The sequence below is a fragment of the Anolis carolinensis genome, chromosome 3 (genome assembly GCF_035594765.1).
Source record: "Anolis carolinensis isolate JA03-04 chromosome 3, rAnoCar3.1.pri, whole genome shotgun sequence".
Lineage (NCBI taxonomy): Eukaryota > Metazoa > Chordata > Lepidosauria > Squamata > Dactyloidae > Anolis > Anolis carolinensis.
This window is the reverse complement of record NC_085843.1, coordinates 29,381,605-29,400,999: the sequence shown is the minus strand read 5'-3', so window position 1 is coordinate 29,400,999 and position 19,395 is coordinate 29,381,605. Positions and strand designations below refer to the sequence as shown.

Genomic DNA, 19,395 nt, shown 5'->3' with positions numbered 1-19,395 from the left:
AAACTGCACTATTCGGAAACATTTAAATTGCCACACACACTGTGGTGTAATTGTAGAAATTCTATACAGTTCTCCTCAGGGAAAAAACTCCAAAGAATTACCTGGATAATAGTAATGGGGTTGCAGTCCACTTATTTCAAGGTAAATGTTCATTATGTTCTGTCATCTATATTGGAAAGGACTTCTCCAAAAATAAAATCCGAAAAAAGGAAGGGAGGAGGAGAAAGAGAAGGAAGCCCAACTTTTATGAAATAATGCTTATTTGCCATTTTTTAAAAACAAGCTTTTTCATTAGAATGATATTGTTATTCTTATATGATTATATTAATATGAAATATTTAATGTTCTTTTGCTGAATTTTGTCTTTGCAATCTTAATGTAACAGTTGTTCTAGTTTGCCTGTAATCTGTGCAGTTGGCTCAGAGTAGTGGCACTATAGCCCTTTAAAAAAAGGAGGAGAAAAAGAGAGGAAGGAAGGGGGAGCTAGAGCGTTTGCTGCATTGAACTACGGTATTTTAGATGGGCTCAGACTGCAGCAGTGATCACGCATGGCTGTTCAGAAACAGCTGATCTTACAAAAGGCACACACGCCCCTCAAGTTGCAGATGTGACCAAATCCAAACAGCCAATGGAAGAAGTGATATGACACTCTGGCCAGTACGTGGACACTCTTTTTAGAGAGTCAGATACAGGGACTGGCCCGTGCTGGTGCAGACTATTCATCTGCTGATGTAAGTACTAGTTTGATCCAATCTGCTCAGTCTCACAGTTGCAAGGGTGAGATTGTTTTGCTTTCATTGTCCTTAATGCACATGAAATTACTGATTAATTTCAGCAGGTTAGCTATAATATCTGTACATCTGGTCCTGTCCTCCCCCTAAAATGTGTGGTTCTTTTGGAGATTGATTTTTAAAGTAGAGCTTTCTATTATTTGTATTGCATTCTGAAGTTGTTACAAATGCGTGAACAAGCTTTTCTGTGGGAGTGTGACTTAACCATTAGTGCACTGGTCCTGTGTGGGCTTTTAAGTGCAGTAGGCATCTTTAGCAGATTGATTACTTGAGCATGGATTTCATGAAGCAGCCTTTGTTTGAAACAACCAAGCATTGACATCACCAGCTACTAAACCTATTCATTACACAGCTGGAGGTAACAGCGGACACTCCTGTTTTCAGTATCAAGTTTTTTTTTTTAAATGTACAGACATTGGGAATGATTAATCCTTATCCTTGCAGATTTTCTTAAGACCTCACAAAGCAGATGTCAAGTGTGACAGATATAGCAAAAGGTCCTGAGGTTTCGTGTCTTTGTAAAACAATGATTTTAGAATTTTTCTCACATGAGAACATTATACAGCATATTTTGGCAGCTGTTTTTCAGTTAATGCCTTCTCTCTGCCTGGAGATAGGCATGACATGTGTGTATTATTATAACAGGTGAAAAAGGATAGTCTTTCAGATGCATATGGAGAGAGTTGCTCAGTAATGAACATTTTAATTGCTGCTGACCTGCTTGGTCTCATCCTGTACTATGTCAAATTGATTGCTGTCAGTCCATCTCTATTCTGTAGGCAATAAATCAGAGAGCAGCATCTCTCGTTTCTCTGCAAGACTTTGTTTTTAAAGTAATCTCATTTAATCCTGGAGCCCCACTGAAAATGACTAGTACTAACGCAAGAGAGAGCAAGCTGAGGTTACTCCAATACAACCTTATTTGACATATGTCCTGAAATTTGTCTGCATAAAATAAAATTGAGAAGGGTCTGATGTTGTGCTAGGAAAAAAGGGCTAATGCTTTTTTTGTGATACAAGAGCCAGGATAAATTTAATTTCTACATCTCCAAAGAGCACTGCTAGACGTCAGATTCTTGCTAGTTATTTATTGTTTGAATGTGCTATAATGCAAGTTTCTTCAAGGACATTGAGTGAACAATATCTGCAGAGGAAATTTGATTCCAGAGAAACATGATTGGTTACAGGCTGAGTTTCTATAAAGATTTTTCCCCCTCCTGGTGTGTGTGAATGCATCACTGCCTAACTCTAGCCCAAAGCACAGTAAAATTACTTTTTTGAGCTTTTGACTTTGCAAATTGGACAGCCAGGAGAGCTACTGCTCTTTAAGTCCATTCTTAATGAGGAATCCAAAATGGTGTTGTGGCAATGTGTTTGGTCTTTTATCAGGGAGACCTGGGTTCAAATTTCTACCCAACCATAAAACTTACTGGGTTGCCTTAAGTCAGTCACTTTGTCTCAACACTGACTGTTGTGAGAATAAAGGCCTCATCACACTAGAGCTTGGATCCACTTTAAATTCACTTTAGGGAGGGGGCTTTAAACAGCTCAGCCAGACAGGTCCTGGGCCTCACCACACGTTAAACCCCAGAATTCTGCAGGAGGCAGAAACCAGGTTTAAAGCGGGTTCATGCTCTAGTGTGATAAGGCAGTAAGCATTGTATTGTTATGTGCTTTGAAGTCAACTTTGACTTAATGGCAACGCCCTTGTAAGGATTGCTTGGAAGATTGATTTGATATTGCCTTTCTCTTGGGTCCAAGGTCACCCACTAAGTTTTCATGGCAGAGCAGAGATTTGAACGCTCTCTCCCAGAGTACTGGTCCAACACTCAAACCACTGTTATGCTAGTTTCAATGGATCTATTCTCCAGTCTTTAATCCCAGAGGTTTCAGAGCAACTGAAATACTAAAATGATATTAAATGCAATTTAAAAGCTGCAGTTACTTAATCTTCGATAATAAAACATACAAAAATAGAAAAATCAGAAGTCTGCAATAAATAGTTTTTGTACATCTTCTCTTTGAAAAAATACTGTATTACAGTAAAAAGGTCCAAGTATGACATGATACGAAAGTATAATTAAATATATTCTATATATAGAAGAAAGAATGTTGGGAGCTTTTGTTCAGTTTGAAGACTATATATAAAATCTGAAAAAATGGGATGGGTGGAGATTACAAACCTTTTTATAGAATACCAGAAACCCATCATAGTTTGCAGTAGACAAGCTGTCTTTATCGCAATAAATCTATTTGTTTTGTTTTTTAAATACTCTCCTTTCTGTTTCTTATAACTGACAATATATCTGCCATGCCCAAAGTTTAGAAAAAGGTAAATAAGCACAACACAGGTGAGGAGTAGCAAAGTGTTGTGCAAAATAAAAAATGTATCTTATCTTGAAAACAATCAAACAGAAGAGAGAAAGTAGTCAAAAGAGGGGGGATCCAAAATATTAGGACAGTATCTTTATCAGACTAAGCCAGAAGTCACAATTCTGCACAAGTATTGCAATTCTCTAGAACGTTTCATCAGAATCAAGAAAAAAGAAAGCAAAAACGGTTAGGCAGGAAAAATTATGGCTGAAGTTGATACCTGAAGTGTGTAAATCTTCATTTAGTCATAATGTGAGGGACTGTCAGGAGCTTCCACACTGTTTCTCCACATTACAACTACCACAAACGGGAGAGCTACCACCAAATAGTCACTATATCTGTGGCCCAGATTTCAGTATGCTCTTGGTTGAACGTATTATCCAGAGGACTGGGATGACATAAAGTAACAAAAGAAAGACATGAGTAGAATGGGAAAAGGCGACATGGGGAACTTAAGATGTGACAGACCCATAGAAGGAGACACTGGGGCTTCAAGGACCACTATTGGTTAGTTCTGGATCTCAGCAAGAAAGGTCTTCATCCTGCCTGCTCCACTTCCCTGCCATGGTTTAACCCTGAAAAACATGCCTCTCTCCAGGTTCAGGTAAGATGGAATCTGATCATGAAAAGTGTTATTGAATCATGGATGGTGATATTAAAACACAGAGAATGTCTTGGTGCATCCCAAGTCAAGAAGAGCTCAGGCCACGTGAAATAGGCTATGCTTGATAAAACAATTAAATGACACTAAAGCAAATGCTCCTGTGAGTCTGCCATTCTTGAAAGATGGAAACATGTGGGTATGATATGCTTCTTTCCTCTCCCAGTCAGTGCAACCTGCAGCCTAAACATGTAATGTGGAAGGAACTGCAAGGTTCATCCAAGTCAGTGGTTCTCAACCTGGGGTCCCCAGATGTTTTTTTGGCCTTCAACTCTCAAAAACCCTAATAACTTGTAAACTGGCTGGGATTTCTGGGAGTTGTAGGCCAAAAACATCTGGAACCACTGTTCTAAGTGCTGTGATAGTGCCCAGTTGTGATGCATGGAACTGAAGAAGAATGGCTCCCCATTTTTGAAAGTCTAAAATCCAGCTTTTCACTGTGAGGTCCAAGGAGTCAAAAGCAATAGGAATCATAGAATAGTAGAGTTGGAAGAGACCTCATGGGTCATCCAGTCCAACCCCCTGCTAAGAAGCAGGAAATCGCATTCAAAGCACCCCCGACAGATGGCCATCCAGCCTCTGCTTAAAAGCTTCCAATGAAGGAGTCTCCACCACAGTCCGGGGGAGAGAGTTCCACTGCCGAACAGCCCTCACAGTGAGGAAGTTCTTCCTGATGTTCAGGTGGAATCTCCTTTCCTGTAGTTTGAAGCCATTGTTCCGCGTCCTAGTCTCCAGGGCAGAAAAAAACAAGCTTGTTCCCTCCTCCCTATGACTTCCCCTCACGTATTTGTACATGGCTATCATGTCTCCTCTCAGCCTTCTCTTCTGCAGGCTAAACATGCCCAGTTCTTTAAGCCTCTCCTCATAGGGCTTGTTCTCCAGACCTTTGATCATTTTAGTTGCCCTCCTCTGGACACATTCCAACTTGTCAACATCTCCCTTCAACTGCGGTGCCCAGAATTGGACACAGTATTTCAGGTGTGGTCTGACCAAAGCAGAATAGAGGGGTAGTATGACTTCCCTGGATCTAGACTCTATACCCCTATTGATGCAGGCCAAAATCCCGTTGGCTTTTTTAGCTGCCGCATCACATTGTTGGCTCATGTTTAACTTGTTGTCCATAGGACTCCAAGATCTTTTTCACACGTACTGCTGTCCAGCCAGGTGTCCTCCATTCTATATCTTTGCATTCCATTTTTTCTGCCGAAGTGAAGTATCTTGCATTTGTCCCTGTTGAACTTCATTTTGTTTGTTTCGGCCCATCTCTCTAGTCTATCAAGATCATTTTGAATTCTGCTCCTGTCTTCTTGAGTGTTAGCTTTCCCTCCCAGTTTGGTGTCATCTGCAAACTTGATGATTGTGCCTTCTAATCCTTCTTCTAAGTCGTTAATAAAGATATTGAACAGAACCGGGCCCAGGACGGAACCCTGTGGCACTCCACTCGTGACTTCTTTCCAAGATGAAGAAGTTTGGTGAGCACCCTTTGGGTTCGTTCGCTTAGCCAATTACAGATCCACTTAACCATAGTTTTGTCTAGCCCACATTTTACTAGTTTGTCTGCCAGAAGGTCGTGGGGGACTTTGCCGAAGGCCTTACTGAAATCCAGGTATGCTACATCCACAGAGTTCCCTGTATCGACCCAACTCATAACTCTATCGAAAAAAAGAGTTCAGATTAGTCTGGCATGACTTGTTTTTGGTAAATCCGTGTTGACTATTAGCAATGACTGCATTTGTTTCTAAATGTTCGCAGACCACTTCCTTAATGATCTTTTCCAGAATCTTGCCTGGTATCGACGTGAGGCTGGCCGGACGGTAATTGTTTGGGTCTTTTTTCCCTTCTTGAAGATAGGGACCACATTTGCCCTCCTCCAATCTTCTGGGACTTCTCCCGTTTTCCAAGAACTCTCGAAGATAATTGCCAGTGGTTCGGAAATAACCTCAGCTAGTTCCTTCAATACTCTTGGATGTAGCTGATCTGGCCCTGGGGACTTGAATTCGTTTAGAGCGGCCAGGTGTTCCTGGACAACTTGTTTCCCTATTTTGGATTGGATTTCCCCTAATCATTTATCCATTTCATTTTCCTGAGTTTGAAGACGGCTTTCTTTTTGTGAGAAGACTGAGGCAAAGAAGGCATTAAGTAGTTCTAGAACATAAAACTGATCTGATGTAATCTAAATCTCAAATTTCATGAAATTGTTTTTATTTGAGGAATAAGAGCCAGCATGATGTAGTGGTTTGAGCATTGGACTATGCTTCTAGAAACCAAGGCTTGAACACGTGATTAGCCATCATAACAGCCACTGGGTGACCTTGGGGAATTCTTCTGGAATGCTTCTGGAACATGGCCATACAGCCCAGAAAACACACAACAACCCGGTGATTCCAGCCATGAAAGCCTTCAACAGCACATCCATGGAAGGAGCTACTCCGCCTCAGCCTGCTGAACAAGTGCAAGTTCAGTTTCTCTGAGAAGGCTGAGGAAGAGTTAAAGTGTGCCAGATTTCACAGACCTGCAAAAAGAGATTTCTCAGCTGTGCAGGTCATTGAGATTAGCTGAGAAGAGAGCCAGCAACAGGTAACACCTGTGAATTTAAGACTTGAAATGAAGACTGGTACCTGGTTGCTGGCTACAATGTCAGTTCTAGAAGTTACATCCCTGGACTCTTCATTCCTGGTGTTTCCTTTACCTTGGACTTACCTTAGACCAGAGCCTATGGACTCTGATTCAACCTTGTACTCTGAACATTCAGGCTCACAATCCTGGAACGGACATTTGGATTCTATCTTGTGTCATTCTATTAAAGTTTGCATCTCTGTTGGACTATTGGCTTGATGTTGGATTGTTAATGTATGCTTTGTTGGTATTTGGGGGTAGAGACTTTGACAGTTTGGAAGAAGACGCTATGAGAAAAGTCATTATATATCAGAGTACTGTTCTATAGGAACTATTCTGTTGCTTTTAATGTCTATTTTAGTTCCTGTCCTTGGAAAAAGCAATACTCTGTCTCAGCTAAAAGGTTCTAGTCTACAAGTAACCCCGGAAAATGCTATTTTTTTCTTAATTGCCATAACATGCACATTGTCATTTCAGTTGCTGTCGTTAAATTTGATTTCTGCTGCATTAACTAGCTATGAAAAATTAATGCTGCTGACTGCTTTGGACTTCATGATGCATTTACGTTCATATGCCAGGTCAGCATGAAGTATGTATATACCCAATGGCATCGTTAGGAGAGTGTGGGAGGTGCAAACCACTCTGACAGCATCAAAATAACTGGCCATAACTTATTCCTGCAGTTTTGATGTAGCAGAAAGGCACTTTTTATAATCAATATCATCACTATACCTACAAGGCTAAACATCTATGCTGATGTATACACACACACACACACACATATATAACCATCTAACACACATGAGTTCTGGTCAGATCTGTCATTGTTACTCAATTACAATAATGTGTTGAATTACATGGTTTTGTCTGCATGTGCTACAACCACATGCTGTTGTTTTCATTGCTGCTGTCTTTTCATAGTTGCTGCTTTACAAGTAATGATTTATTAATAAAATTAGTACAAAAGCATTACTAAGGGTTCTGTGTGGTCTGGTACAGGTGGTACATGGAGGTGATACCACAAGTTACCACTCTGAGTAATACCAACCATAGTGATGTCACTGTATATATTTACAGAGTCAAAACATCCTTTCATTGTGAAATGTGCTGAGTGATGGTTACCTACCTAGCAAATACTTCTGAGACTGTGTCAGTTTAAACAATTAGATCTTTTCTCCACTAACCCCATGTCCCACTAAAGATCAGGCAAAGAAGACCTCTGCATCATCTAACAGAACTGCTATACTACTTCAACTGTAATGTTGCCTTTTGTGCTTCAGTTTTGATGAGTATAATTATCATTTGCTTTATTGTTTTTTCACATACAGGTATGTGTGTGTGTGGGGGGGGGGAGGGGGGTTGAGTTTTGGACTGCTATCCAGCACCTCCACACATACATTTTTTCTGCTCCTCATCTCTATAGGGCTGTTTCTTTGGAAGCTTATTGACACTTTTTCCCACCCAACATGTCTTGATTTTTAATCCCTCCACGCCTTGACGTAATTATGCTGGTATGGCATTTCTTCAATATATTCCAAAAATGAGCTGTTGCTGTTTCAGTAAAGTGCCAAAGATTTAAAAATCAAACCAAACCAAAGAATCAAGGAGATCATGGTAACCTTCAGGGAAGACTTCACCCATGTTGCACCCAGTCCTTCCTTCTACCTCCCTCTTGGAGGTGAAAGGAAGATGGGGGTAGACCTTGGGTAGTTATGTGCCTGAACACAACCATCTTATTCACAAATTAAGATGTTGGCAAAAGGGATTATTCACAAATTCAGAGAACTGGGCTGATTATTTTTATGGTGAAAACTCTGGCATTACACCAGGAAGAAATGGAACAGCACCAGTTGCCACTGTCATACAAAAGGCTAATAAACCTCTACTCCACTATAAAAACCATGGGTATAAAGGTCCCCAGTAGTGTCAAGTTATCTTTCACTAGTTCTCTCTCTCCAGAAGCTGGAATGATAGCCTTGAGTTTATGTATGTGCATGAATAGTAGTAGTAGTAGTAGTAGTAATAATAATAATAATAATAATAATAATAATAATAATAATAATCTTTATTTATATACCGCCCTATCTCCCGGATAAGACTCAGGGCGGTTTACAGTCATAAAAGCAAACACAAACATTACATAGTAGTGTCTGTTGGCACTAAAAAGTGGAGAGTGATGCACTGAAAACCTTGGGAAGAAGCAGCTGGAATGTGCCTCACTAATAACAAGGAACTAGAGGACATGGGAGGCATTGGCCCAATTGCATTGGCCTAATTCCAAAGCTACAGTAGCAGCCACCTGCTCACCTAAAATTAGCGCTGGAGGGTCTTTCAGACCACTGAAACAGATTCTAAGGACACAAAAGGGAGCCTTATACAGGAAAATTGAGAATTTGCTATTCTGTCAGCAGGGGGAAAAAATCACACTGAATTGTGGCTTTTCTTTGCCCAGAATGGCAACTGGAGACAATGAAGTGTTTGAGGACAAATTTCTGTCTAAGCTACCTTGACTGTATTGCTTTATTCAGGCTGATTTTTTCCAGATGTGTGAACTACAACTCTCATTATTCCCAAGCTAGGAATCAGAATGGGATTTACTATGGTGCTAAAGCATTTGTAACCACCTAACGCGATTCTGGCAAAGGTTTCAAAAAGAAGAAAAAGAAATGGATGTGCAGCCATGTATGCATTCATGCATGTGGGTGTTTGAGGAACTCGGTGTCGCAAACGGGAGTTTTGATCCATCACAATTTCCCACTCCTGGACTAAAATCCCAGAATGAGTATGGGCTCATTACATGCCCATTTTTAGGATGTGATCAGAAACCCAGAAAGCTACACGTTTGCTAGCATTGGTATGTACCAATGGTGAAGGAGGTGAAGAAATGGTGGTTGTGTTTAGGGTCTTCGTAATAGTTTCCACTTATTGTGACCCTGCCATAGTTTTCTTGGAAAGATGTATTAAGACATAGTTTACCACTGTCTCCCTCTTAGTCTGAAATAGTACACTTTGCCCAAGGTAATCCAGTGAATTTCAACATATCCTCTTGTCCAGCACACAAAGTACTACTACCACACTGACTCATGAAGAATTGGCACAATACTGAATATATCCAAACTAGCCGGATTTTGAAAGCTCAGACATTCTCAAGGTGTTGCCAATGTTATATTGCATTTTGTCCATTTCTACTGTGAAATTACCTTCCCCATTTCGGCCCATTCTGCACTTTGCCTGGGTTCAATGAATTAGTCTCCTGTGTTAATATTGTGTGTTTTATGTTGATTTTAACGATTGTTTTTACTGTAATTGATGTTTTTATTGGATAATTGTTTTATTACTGTGTTTTGATATTTGATTGTTTTATCGGACAAGGCCCCATGTAAGCCGCCCCGAGTCCCTTCGGGGAGATGGGGCGGGGTATAAAAATAAAGTTGTTGTTGTTGTTATTGTTATTATTATTATTGGGCCTGGTTCGTATTTGATGAAACCACCAGGGAAGACCAAAGATCTCCAGCTAGGAATCTGGTCTAAAGTTTTCCACCAGTGTCAGCTGATATAATGGGCCAGATAAACCAATATCTAAATTCATATAAGACAGCTGCCTAAGTAATTGTATTGCATGCTTAATGCTATAATATAGTCTCATGCCAGCCTGCCCCGCTGAAGCCACAAAATACGTGTTTTCTGGAGGAAAAATATCCCCCCTGGTGAGGATTTAAATACTATATTGTGTTGCTTTCCTTGTTGCTAACCCACAAACTATATACACATATGTACAAGTTTGCTTTCTAGTACAAAATGACAGCTTCAAATGAAATCATTGTCTAGACTACTCACCAGCACTCTGCGACTCTGTACAGAACTTTTCTACATGGGATGGGTAGCTTCACTCAAAGAGACATATTATTTGCTTTGAATTACCTGTTTTAAATGTGAGTGTCTCACAATCAGCCCCATGAAAAATCCTGAGCTAGATTCCATTCAATGTGAAAAATTGTGAAAGTATTAAAAAAGGGTTTTAATAGGATGAAATATGGTTAGTTTAATGTCATTACAGCAGAAATAATATATTTTGAATAAAATTATTAATTATGTGTTCATTATACTTTGTAAAAATGGATGTGGTTACTAATGACCAACAAAACGGATCTCATTTTTCTACAAGAATCTATATTGTGCAGGGATGGAAAGGACATTTGAAAAATGATCAAAAATATATTTCTCAAGTGAAGAGGCTCCCAAACTGTTAAGAATTATCACAGTTTATGATTCATTCAGAACAAAATTTGTACCTTTTTGTGCTGGATACAATATTTTCTGTGTAGAAATGGCATTCTCATTGCAGAAATAATATAATATAAAAATAGAGAGTCAGCATGGTGTAGTGATTCGAACATTTAACTATGTCTCTAGAGACTAAGGTCTGAACCCCTGCTTTGTCATGGAAACCCACTGATTAACCTTGGGCAAGTCACACATTCTCAGCCTCGGAGAGAGGCAAAGACACCCCCCTGAGCAAATCTTGCCAAGAAAACCATGTGATAGAATCTCCTTAGGTTGCCATAAATTAGAAATTATTCAAAGGGATACAGCAACTACAATGTAGAAAATGTTTTCTAATTTTTTTTTAAAAAAATGAAAATTTGGCAGAGAATAAGTTCTCATTTTCTGGGTAGAAAGCAGTAATTTCTGCACATAAAATAATAATAATAGTAATAATAATAATAAATAATAATATACACTACCTCCCCATGAATTTTGCACAGAAAGAGACCCAAAACACAAAAAGATTTCAGAAAATGTACAATTTTCAAAGAGTTCCTAGCAATAAAAAAGTTGTTAAAATTAATCATTGCTCTTTTTGAGAACAAAATCAGCAAAAAATTAAATCCCTAATCTTGTAGATCAGAGTAATCAAATTTACTTATATCCTTGGTAGATTTTTACATGCCTCAGCACAAATCTTTGAAAGGCCTTACAATTAATTTAATAAACCAGTAACAACATAAATGAAGTATGCAATCAATGAATGAAAACTGCAGGATTAGCAACCTTTACCAGATGATAAGTCAAAAAGACAATTGACGTTAGGGATACCTGGACAGATAATGTGTTTTCCTGAATCTGAAAGGATATTCACCAGTATGTTAAATCAGTATTTTTGGGAAAGGACATTCCAAAGGCAAAGTGACATGAATGAGAGATATTTCAGATCATGGAAGGGGAACTTGGATTAGTTTCTTCAAAGGTGGCTATTAAGATGGAGAAAGACAGAAGGCATTCAAAAAACTAAGTCCCTATCCTCATGGCCGGAACTTCCCCAAACTTTTGAGTTTGAGCTCTGTTTCCAACTTGCACCTAGAAGTCTAGTAACGACTGAATTTTATCTTTGATTATATCATATCCACAATATGACTTTTGAAAATAAAAATACTTGGAGAGGTGAGCACCTATTGTACATCCAGAAACTCCACCCAAATTCAGTTGTTGTCATTAATACCATCTGTTACACATCCAGCCTGCTATTCTTGAGAAAGTGTATAAGAAAAACAAGAAGCAAATGCAACAATCTCATGGTAGGGTGGTTTCTTATGAAAAATGTTTCTCAACTGTGCACCAAAGTTAATAACAATAATTTTCATTCTTCTGCAATACTCCTAGAGAATGAGATACAGTTTCAGTGTGGTATCAATTTCAGAGGGTACATGGCATTGGAACATCAAAAGGAGAGAGGCACTCAGCTAAATTTGGTGGCTAAATATGAACACACTCCCATCACGTGTTTAGTGAATGCCATACCTCTTATGTCGGCAAATGGTACACAGCTGAGAATCTGCTGGGCCCCATACGGCTAAGGATTATCTGTGATTTATTAACAATGAATATTTGAGCAGCTTTAGTCTCCTGAGTATTGAGGTACTTCCTTTAGAAGCAAATACATTACTCCAGTTTTGCAGTCACACAAATTCTAAACTATTATGTGATTTTGTGTCTTCACCGCTGTTTGAATGAAGTTTGCAAAAGTTCTCTTTTTTGGATTGCAGTTCTTACAATCTGCAGTTGCTTCTGGACTCTGGGAGTTGTAATCCAAGCAAGGAACCTTTTCCAATATCTAAATGTTTAAAATAATTTATATTATAAAATATTTTATCAGACAATTGAAAACACCCTCAGAGTTGTACACAAAGGAGCAAGTGCAGTAAATGGAAAATATGTGTATGTGCCCCCAAGTTGCCTGTTGATTTCTGGTTATACCATGGATTTCATAGTTTTCTTAGGCAGGGAACATTCAAAAGTAATTTTGCCGGTTCCTTCTTCTGAAATATAGCCCACAGCATCTGGTATTCATTGGCAATCCCCCATCCAAGTACTAGTCAGAGCTGACTCTGCTTAGCTTCCAGGATCAGACAGATCTTTATAGTATTTTGAAAGACGATGAGGTTTGTTTAAATTGCAAGAGACTGGCTTGGGAGAAATAGAGGAAATAAGGTTTACTGAAGGAATTTATTCTGAAAATAGAGAATACCCAAAATAATACACAAGCTACAGTTTTGTGAATTGGAACTGACAGGAAGGAAATGAAATAAGAGTTTGGCTCAGATCCAACATTGTGTTTATGTAATGTAAATCGCATGTAGTTCTGTTAGTTTTGCTATACCACTCTTCTGTTGAACACTAACACTGTACAACCAGCTGATTGTGTATCTACCAGTGTGCCTGCCTATTATCCCACTGTGCAATGGGAGAAGCATAAACTGAATAAATTGCTCCATCGAAGTATCTGAAAAATGCATATATACTGTCCCAGAATGCGGATCTTCCTGGGCAGAATCCTGTTAGTCCCAACTACAAAAGATTTATTGGATCAACTATGAATCAACAGCTGAGTCAAAATGTAAATGAATCTAAAGAGTCAATGGCTGTACGATAAGGATTTAGGATCATGTGAAATAGTTACAATTGTTAAATTCCAGTTATGTAATGAACTAACTAACTAAGTCCAGACATGACTGGACTTAACGTCAGGGGAAACCTTTACCTTTACCTAATGAACTAAACACAGCCATTGCACAATGGCCAAAAAAGGTGAAACTGCATGTATAAAGGAGCTTGCCAGTATAGGATATCAACAATTATTTGCTATCAGTTCACATGACTGTGAACAAAGAGTGAAAAACTCAGACCACCTTTGCTGTCTTACACTACTGCCCCACTTAGGCATTCCTTATACTCTGTGCCACTGCACTTCTATTAAGATAAAATATTTTCCTTTCAACAGTAAATGCATTATAACCTGGCTCAACAAAGTCTGGACAACAGTTTGTTAGAAAAACAAAGTAGCAGAAGAAGTTACATGACCTTAATATTAAAGGTGCCATGAAACTCTGTTGTTCTGCTTCAACAGACTGACACGGCTGCCCTTTTGAACTTTGTTATACAGCATTTTCCCTTTTACTATCAATGGAAGCTTTCTTGGGAATCAATTGCTGGAAACCATCCCACTTTGGAATCTTAATACAGTTTTTATTCCAAACCAAAGCCTAGAGAACAGATGGCATACTTCTTTTTTTCTGTGGAGGGAAAGCTTCAGTCCCATGGCTAAACCTCTCTAGCCTATTTGTGCCTCTTGTTTTTAACCATAGGTCTTTCTTGATTGCTTATATTTGTTTAAAAGAATTCTTCTGTAAATTGTTCCAAACAAATATAGTAATCATCTTCAGCATAATGCTAATTTTTAATCTTCTCACTATTGGGTTATCTCCCTTTGATGCACACAGTAATGAGAGATGGGTTTTCGGTGGGACTAAAACTTGCTAAAAGCTGGTTGGCTGGTGGCCAGGTTATTATGAGAGAGACATTGAGAGGTGATTCACCAATCCATGAATGAATGGTATACTCATTACTGCTGGCAACAATGTCAGTCTGATGTTACTTTGCTCTGACCCAGGGGCTCTGGCAATATTTTTAATGAGCAGTGTCGTTTCATCCAAAGTCCCATAATATGGACAAGTTCCTAGACTATTAATGTCCAAGATAACTCTCTTTTAAACTTTTTAAAGCATAAAGACCTAAGTCTAATGTTTGCGACAGATGAAATAGATTCACTGAAATCAATGGGACTTACATAAGCCTCCCCAATAGTATTTTGAGGGTAGTGTGGAGCTTACCAATTTTTTAAACACAACTTTCTCCAGGCTAAGGGTCTTCCAAATAGTTCAGTTAATCTTTAGTACTCCTGGGCAAGGTGAATTACATTTATCTATTTATTATTGTGTCAGAACTGCATTGGGAATATATTTGTAATGTATAAAAATCACAAACAAAGTAGGTGAAGTACATGTTAAAATTTTGTAGGAGCTTGGCATGGAATTCCCATTCTCCTCTTCCTTCCTAAATCTTTAGGCAGGTTAAGTTGAGAGATAAAGTTTCTCCCTGGGAATTTTAGATACATTTCAAGAACAAGGCAGATATGGCTGACTTGAGGTCCATTTAGTACCTTCCTGTTATCTCTCCAAAGGCTTCCAACTAAGAGAAAAAGTGAAAGAGACAGAAAGAGAAATATAAATGATAAACCATAAAATGTTAGAAATGAGGTGCTTTAAAGGTGGAAATGAATTCACTGAATAGTAGTTTGGACGATAAAAGAACATGGCTTGTCTGTTGTACACTGTTGCTAACCACATCTTAAGGTTTATTTGTATCAAATATGCTGTAATTTTTTTTTAATTGGGTCAAATTTTTGATGGGAAACATGCAGTCTGCTGAGTGCCATTAGATTACAATTTCCAGCAGCTCCTGTCAGCAGCTCAATAGTGAGAGTGAGGAATGTTAGGAATGACAGTCTAACAATATCTGGAGTTTTCAGGCTAGATTCATTAATTAGGACCAACTTAAGCAGATCTATTAACTCAATGGCAACACTTAAGTTAAGTCTAAATTATTTAATGGATCTACTCAAGGTTGTACCGATAATTGAATTTAGCCCATTTTCTGCTCTTTTGATCATTATTGAATTTTAAACTACTTTGTGTGCATCTTGCAATGGATTACTATATGCCAAAAATCAGTATGTAGAATGTATGCATGTATACATGGTAATAATGAAATATCATTATAGTTAGAATTCATAATAATATATCAGGTTTTGGTTGTCTCTAGGCTATTATAGAAGAAATGTCTGAAATTAATGTTTAACAAGTGTTTATAATACACATATATTTTAATGCAAGGAGGTTAAACAGATTACATTTCCCATCATTGAGTCATATCCAACTGAAATCACTGCATCATGTTGGTAGTTGCCACAAAAGTCAGTGGGATGTACTTCTATGTAAGCAAAATTAGATCAGGCTGGAAGTCTTTACATTTTCATATATATTCTCTCTTGAAAATTATTTTATCTCAAGAATGTTCCATTGGATCGCAGAATTTCAGAAAGTGCACTGGAGGCTATCAAATAGAAGGATGTGACAATAAGTAAATAGAAACCTGACTTTAGCGGAATATAGATGTATTTCTACAGCAAGCAGATAGTCTCTCTGGAAATGACTTCAAAAGAAGAAAAGGAAAGTGCTTAACTCTTTTCTCGCTAGGCTTCCTGGGCTTTTGAGCATGACAACCATACAGAGGAATGTATACTTAGTAACATGACTCATAACAGTCAGGAACTGCAGCTCTGTCTTCAGAGGAAATGACTTTTCCATACCCTTCAGTGTAGTTTCCCCCTGTATTCATGTCAGTCTCTTGCTCATTTTCTTTTTCACTTTTTAGGAGCCCAGATGTGATGATACGACATGGCCAGTCCCAGATTCAAGGATGAAAGTAAAGAAGCTCAAGTTCACTCACTGCATTTTGTATCCCAGGAAATAACCACTTCTACATTCCCACTTGTTTTCCATGAGGAGCATTTTTTAAAAACAAGAAAATTATGCAATTTTTCCTTGAAGTTGTGGTACTAGCTGCTAATAGGCTCACTCTGTTTAATCTGAATCCAACAAAACCAAGCCCTTGAAGAGCTGCCTGAAGGAAAAAGATTTAATGGAAAGAAGATAAGGAGGAGTGAGAAATATGGTATTCTTTTGGAGATAAGGGATCAAGAAATGAGTGAACCATCCAAAGTGGTCAGTAAGAGCAGCTTCCTTTTTTAAGATGAGAAGCTGATGAATATTTTCAGAAACTGCCCCCTTTTCCATTTTGGGTACCCAGAAGGAAGAAATCATGGACACAGAAAGGATAAAGACTGGAACCAATAGCCTCAGGTAAATTAGTTAACCAATATAAATTATCAAGATAAAAGTAGACTCATGTAAGTGATCTAATTTTGCTTGTTTTCTCCAGCTTTTAGTGGAAAAGATATGAAAAGCAGAAATGTTGGTTTTACATCACATCAAACTACTGTATTATTGGGTATAGAACTTGGAAAATTTCATCTATAGACCACAAGTCTCACATTTTCCCCACTGAGAGATGGGAGAATTCAGAGACATCTGAAATGCCACAGTTGCATTCCCTTGTATATTTGCCAGTCTTATGTTTTATATTGACTTTTGCTGGTTATGATTTCCTTGTTTGTTTTGCTTGCCAAAATTATATGTTAAAAATGTGTGGAAAGCCTTGGCTGCATAACACATTGGGCGCATAAATGATGAGAGGGAAATAATACCATCTGTGGCTATGCTTTACTGACTCAGTATAGTATTTATTTATTGTGTCAGAAGCAAATTGAGAATATATTTATAATGTATAAAAAACACAAAGTTAAAAAACTTGGCATTATACTAGATGACCCGAAGCTGGCCACTTTGAGTGCCTCAGGTGTCGCTGTAAGAAGGTCCTCCATTGTGCATGTGGTAGGACTCAGACTGCATTGTAAGTAGTCTGTGGTTTGCTCTTCTCCACACTTCTATGTCGTGGACTCCACATTATGGCCCCATTTCTCAAGATTGGCTCTGCATCTTATGGTACCAGAGTCGGTCTGTTCAGCACCTTTCATTTCATCCAGTCTTCTGTGTGCCCAGGAGGGAGTTTCTCATTGGTATCAGCTACTGATGAGTAGTACTATAGTACAATCTATGTGTTCTCTCTCTCTCTCTCTCTCCCCCCCCCCCCCCCCCAATATATATATACTATCTGTGCCCGGCCACGCGTTGCTGTGGCTTATGGGAATCATTTGTTGGCCAAGTAGAATAGCAATTAATAGCCTTGCAGCCTCAAAAGCTTGGCCATTTTCTACTTATGGGAATTTTTGTTTGGTGAGCTGGAATACAATGGAATAGGCTTGCTGCTTGGAAGCCTGGGTACTTGCATTCTAGGGGAATGGTTTTTTGGCCTGCTAGAACTGCAATGAATAGCCTCGCTGCTTCAAAGCCTGGCTGCTTCCTAACTAGTGGAATCTTTAGTTGGCCAGCTTCAATAGTAGAGAGTAGTACCACTGCTTCGAAGCCTGGCCGCCATCTACCAAGGCTAATCCTTTGTTGGTCTGGTTGAATTGCACTGAATAGCCTTGCAGCTTCAATGCCTGGCTGTGTTATGCCTAGGGGAATCCGTGTTTGGCGAGCTGCAGTAGCACCCTCAATCAAAGAGCCACTTTGAAGCTTGGCTACTTCCTTTGTAGGGGAATCAATGTTTGGCCAGCTGAATAGTCTTGTAGCTTAAAAGCCTGGTCGCTTTCTACATAGGGCATCCTTGCCAGGCCAGGCTGAATGGGACGGAGTAGCCTCGTGGCTTCAAAGCCTGGGGGTTATCTACCTAGGGGAAATCTTGGTTGACCAAGATGAACAGCAGTGAATAGCATTGTGGAATCCTTGGTTGGCCAGGTTGAATAGCAATTAATAGTCTCGGTGCTGCAGGTATGAATGGTGCAATTAGCCACCTTGATTAGCATTTAATGGCCTTGCACCTTCAAAGCCTGGCTGCTTCCTGCCTGGGGGAATCGTTTGTTGGGAGGTGTTAGCTGGCACTAATTGTTTCCTTTCTGGAATTCCCCTATTTTCAGAGTGTCGCTCTTTATTTACCATGCTGATTTTAGAGATTATATTGTTCTGTATTATTATACCACAGTAATTATTATATATTATATGTATAATCTTATATTATCTGCTTAGAACTGGATTATATGAGGCCCCTTCTACACAGCTGTATAAAATCCACACTGAACTGGATTATATGGCAGTGTGGACTCAAGATAATCCAGTTCAAAGCAGATACTGTGGATTTTGTGCCTTGGTATTCTGGGTTATAAAGCTGTGTGGAAGGGCCTTGAGTCTACACTGCTATATAATCCAGTTCAAATCAGATAATCTGTATTTTATAGGCAGTGTGGAAGAGGCCTAACTGAACTCTGGCTGTCCCCCGGTGCCATTGTGGCCAAGGGGGTTGCTAGGAGATGAGGTGGGCAGAGCCTAAAGGGGGCAGGACCTACCCGTCTGACCGGCAACCAGGGTTGAAAAAGGCTCTTCCTCGTCCTCTAATTTTGACTTTTTGGTGTGATTTAGTTCAGTGGTTTTGTTGTTTACTCCATGGGAAAAACGCACATTACATTTTAATATCTATAGATATATATACTGTATATGTATATATATACATACACACATGTGTGTGTGTGTATGTATGTGTGTGTATATATATATATATATATATATATATATATATATATATAGAGAGAGAGAGAGAGAGAGAGAGAGAGAGAGAGAGAGAGAGAGAGAGGGAGAGAGAGAGAGAGTGAGTATAATACTATCTATAAAGAAAGGTTTCCCTGCTCCTTCCTTTGAAGTGAAGAATGGCAAATGACTGAGTATATCCAAAATAGATTATTTCATAAGAAAAAATAGACAGCGTGCACTGATACAACATACTTTGAACATCGTACATATGCATCAGGCCTAGCCAACTATCCCTAACTACTACCACCAATTTAATCCCAACATGGACTGGGATATTTTCAAGGATGGAATG

At 38.9% G+C, this 19,395-nt stretch overlaps 1 protein-coding gene across 1 annotated transcript in view; it reads left to right on the top strand.

The window, feature by feature from the left end:
• Nucleotides 1-512: 512 nt before the first annotated feature.
• Nucleotides 513-19,395, top strand: part of sacs (sacsin molecular chaperone) — an 89,530-nt gene continuing 70,647 nt past the window's right edge. The window contains exons 1-2 of the mRNA XM_008108004.3: nucleotides 513-731; nucleotides 16,213-16,700. Coding sequence (XP_008106211.1) covers nucleotides 16,660-16,700 — 41 coding nt within the window. The 5' untranslated portion in view covers nucleotides 513-731; nucleotides 16,213-16,659. The remainder of the gene's footprint in view (nucleotides 732-16,212; nucleotides 16,701-19,395) is intronic.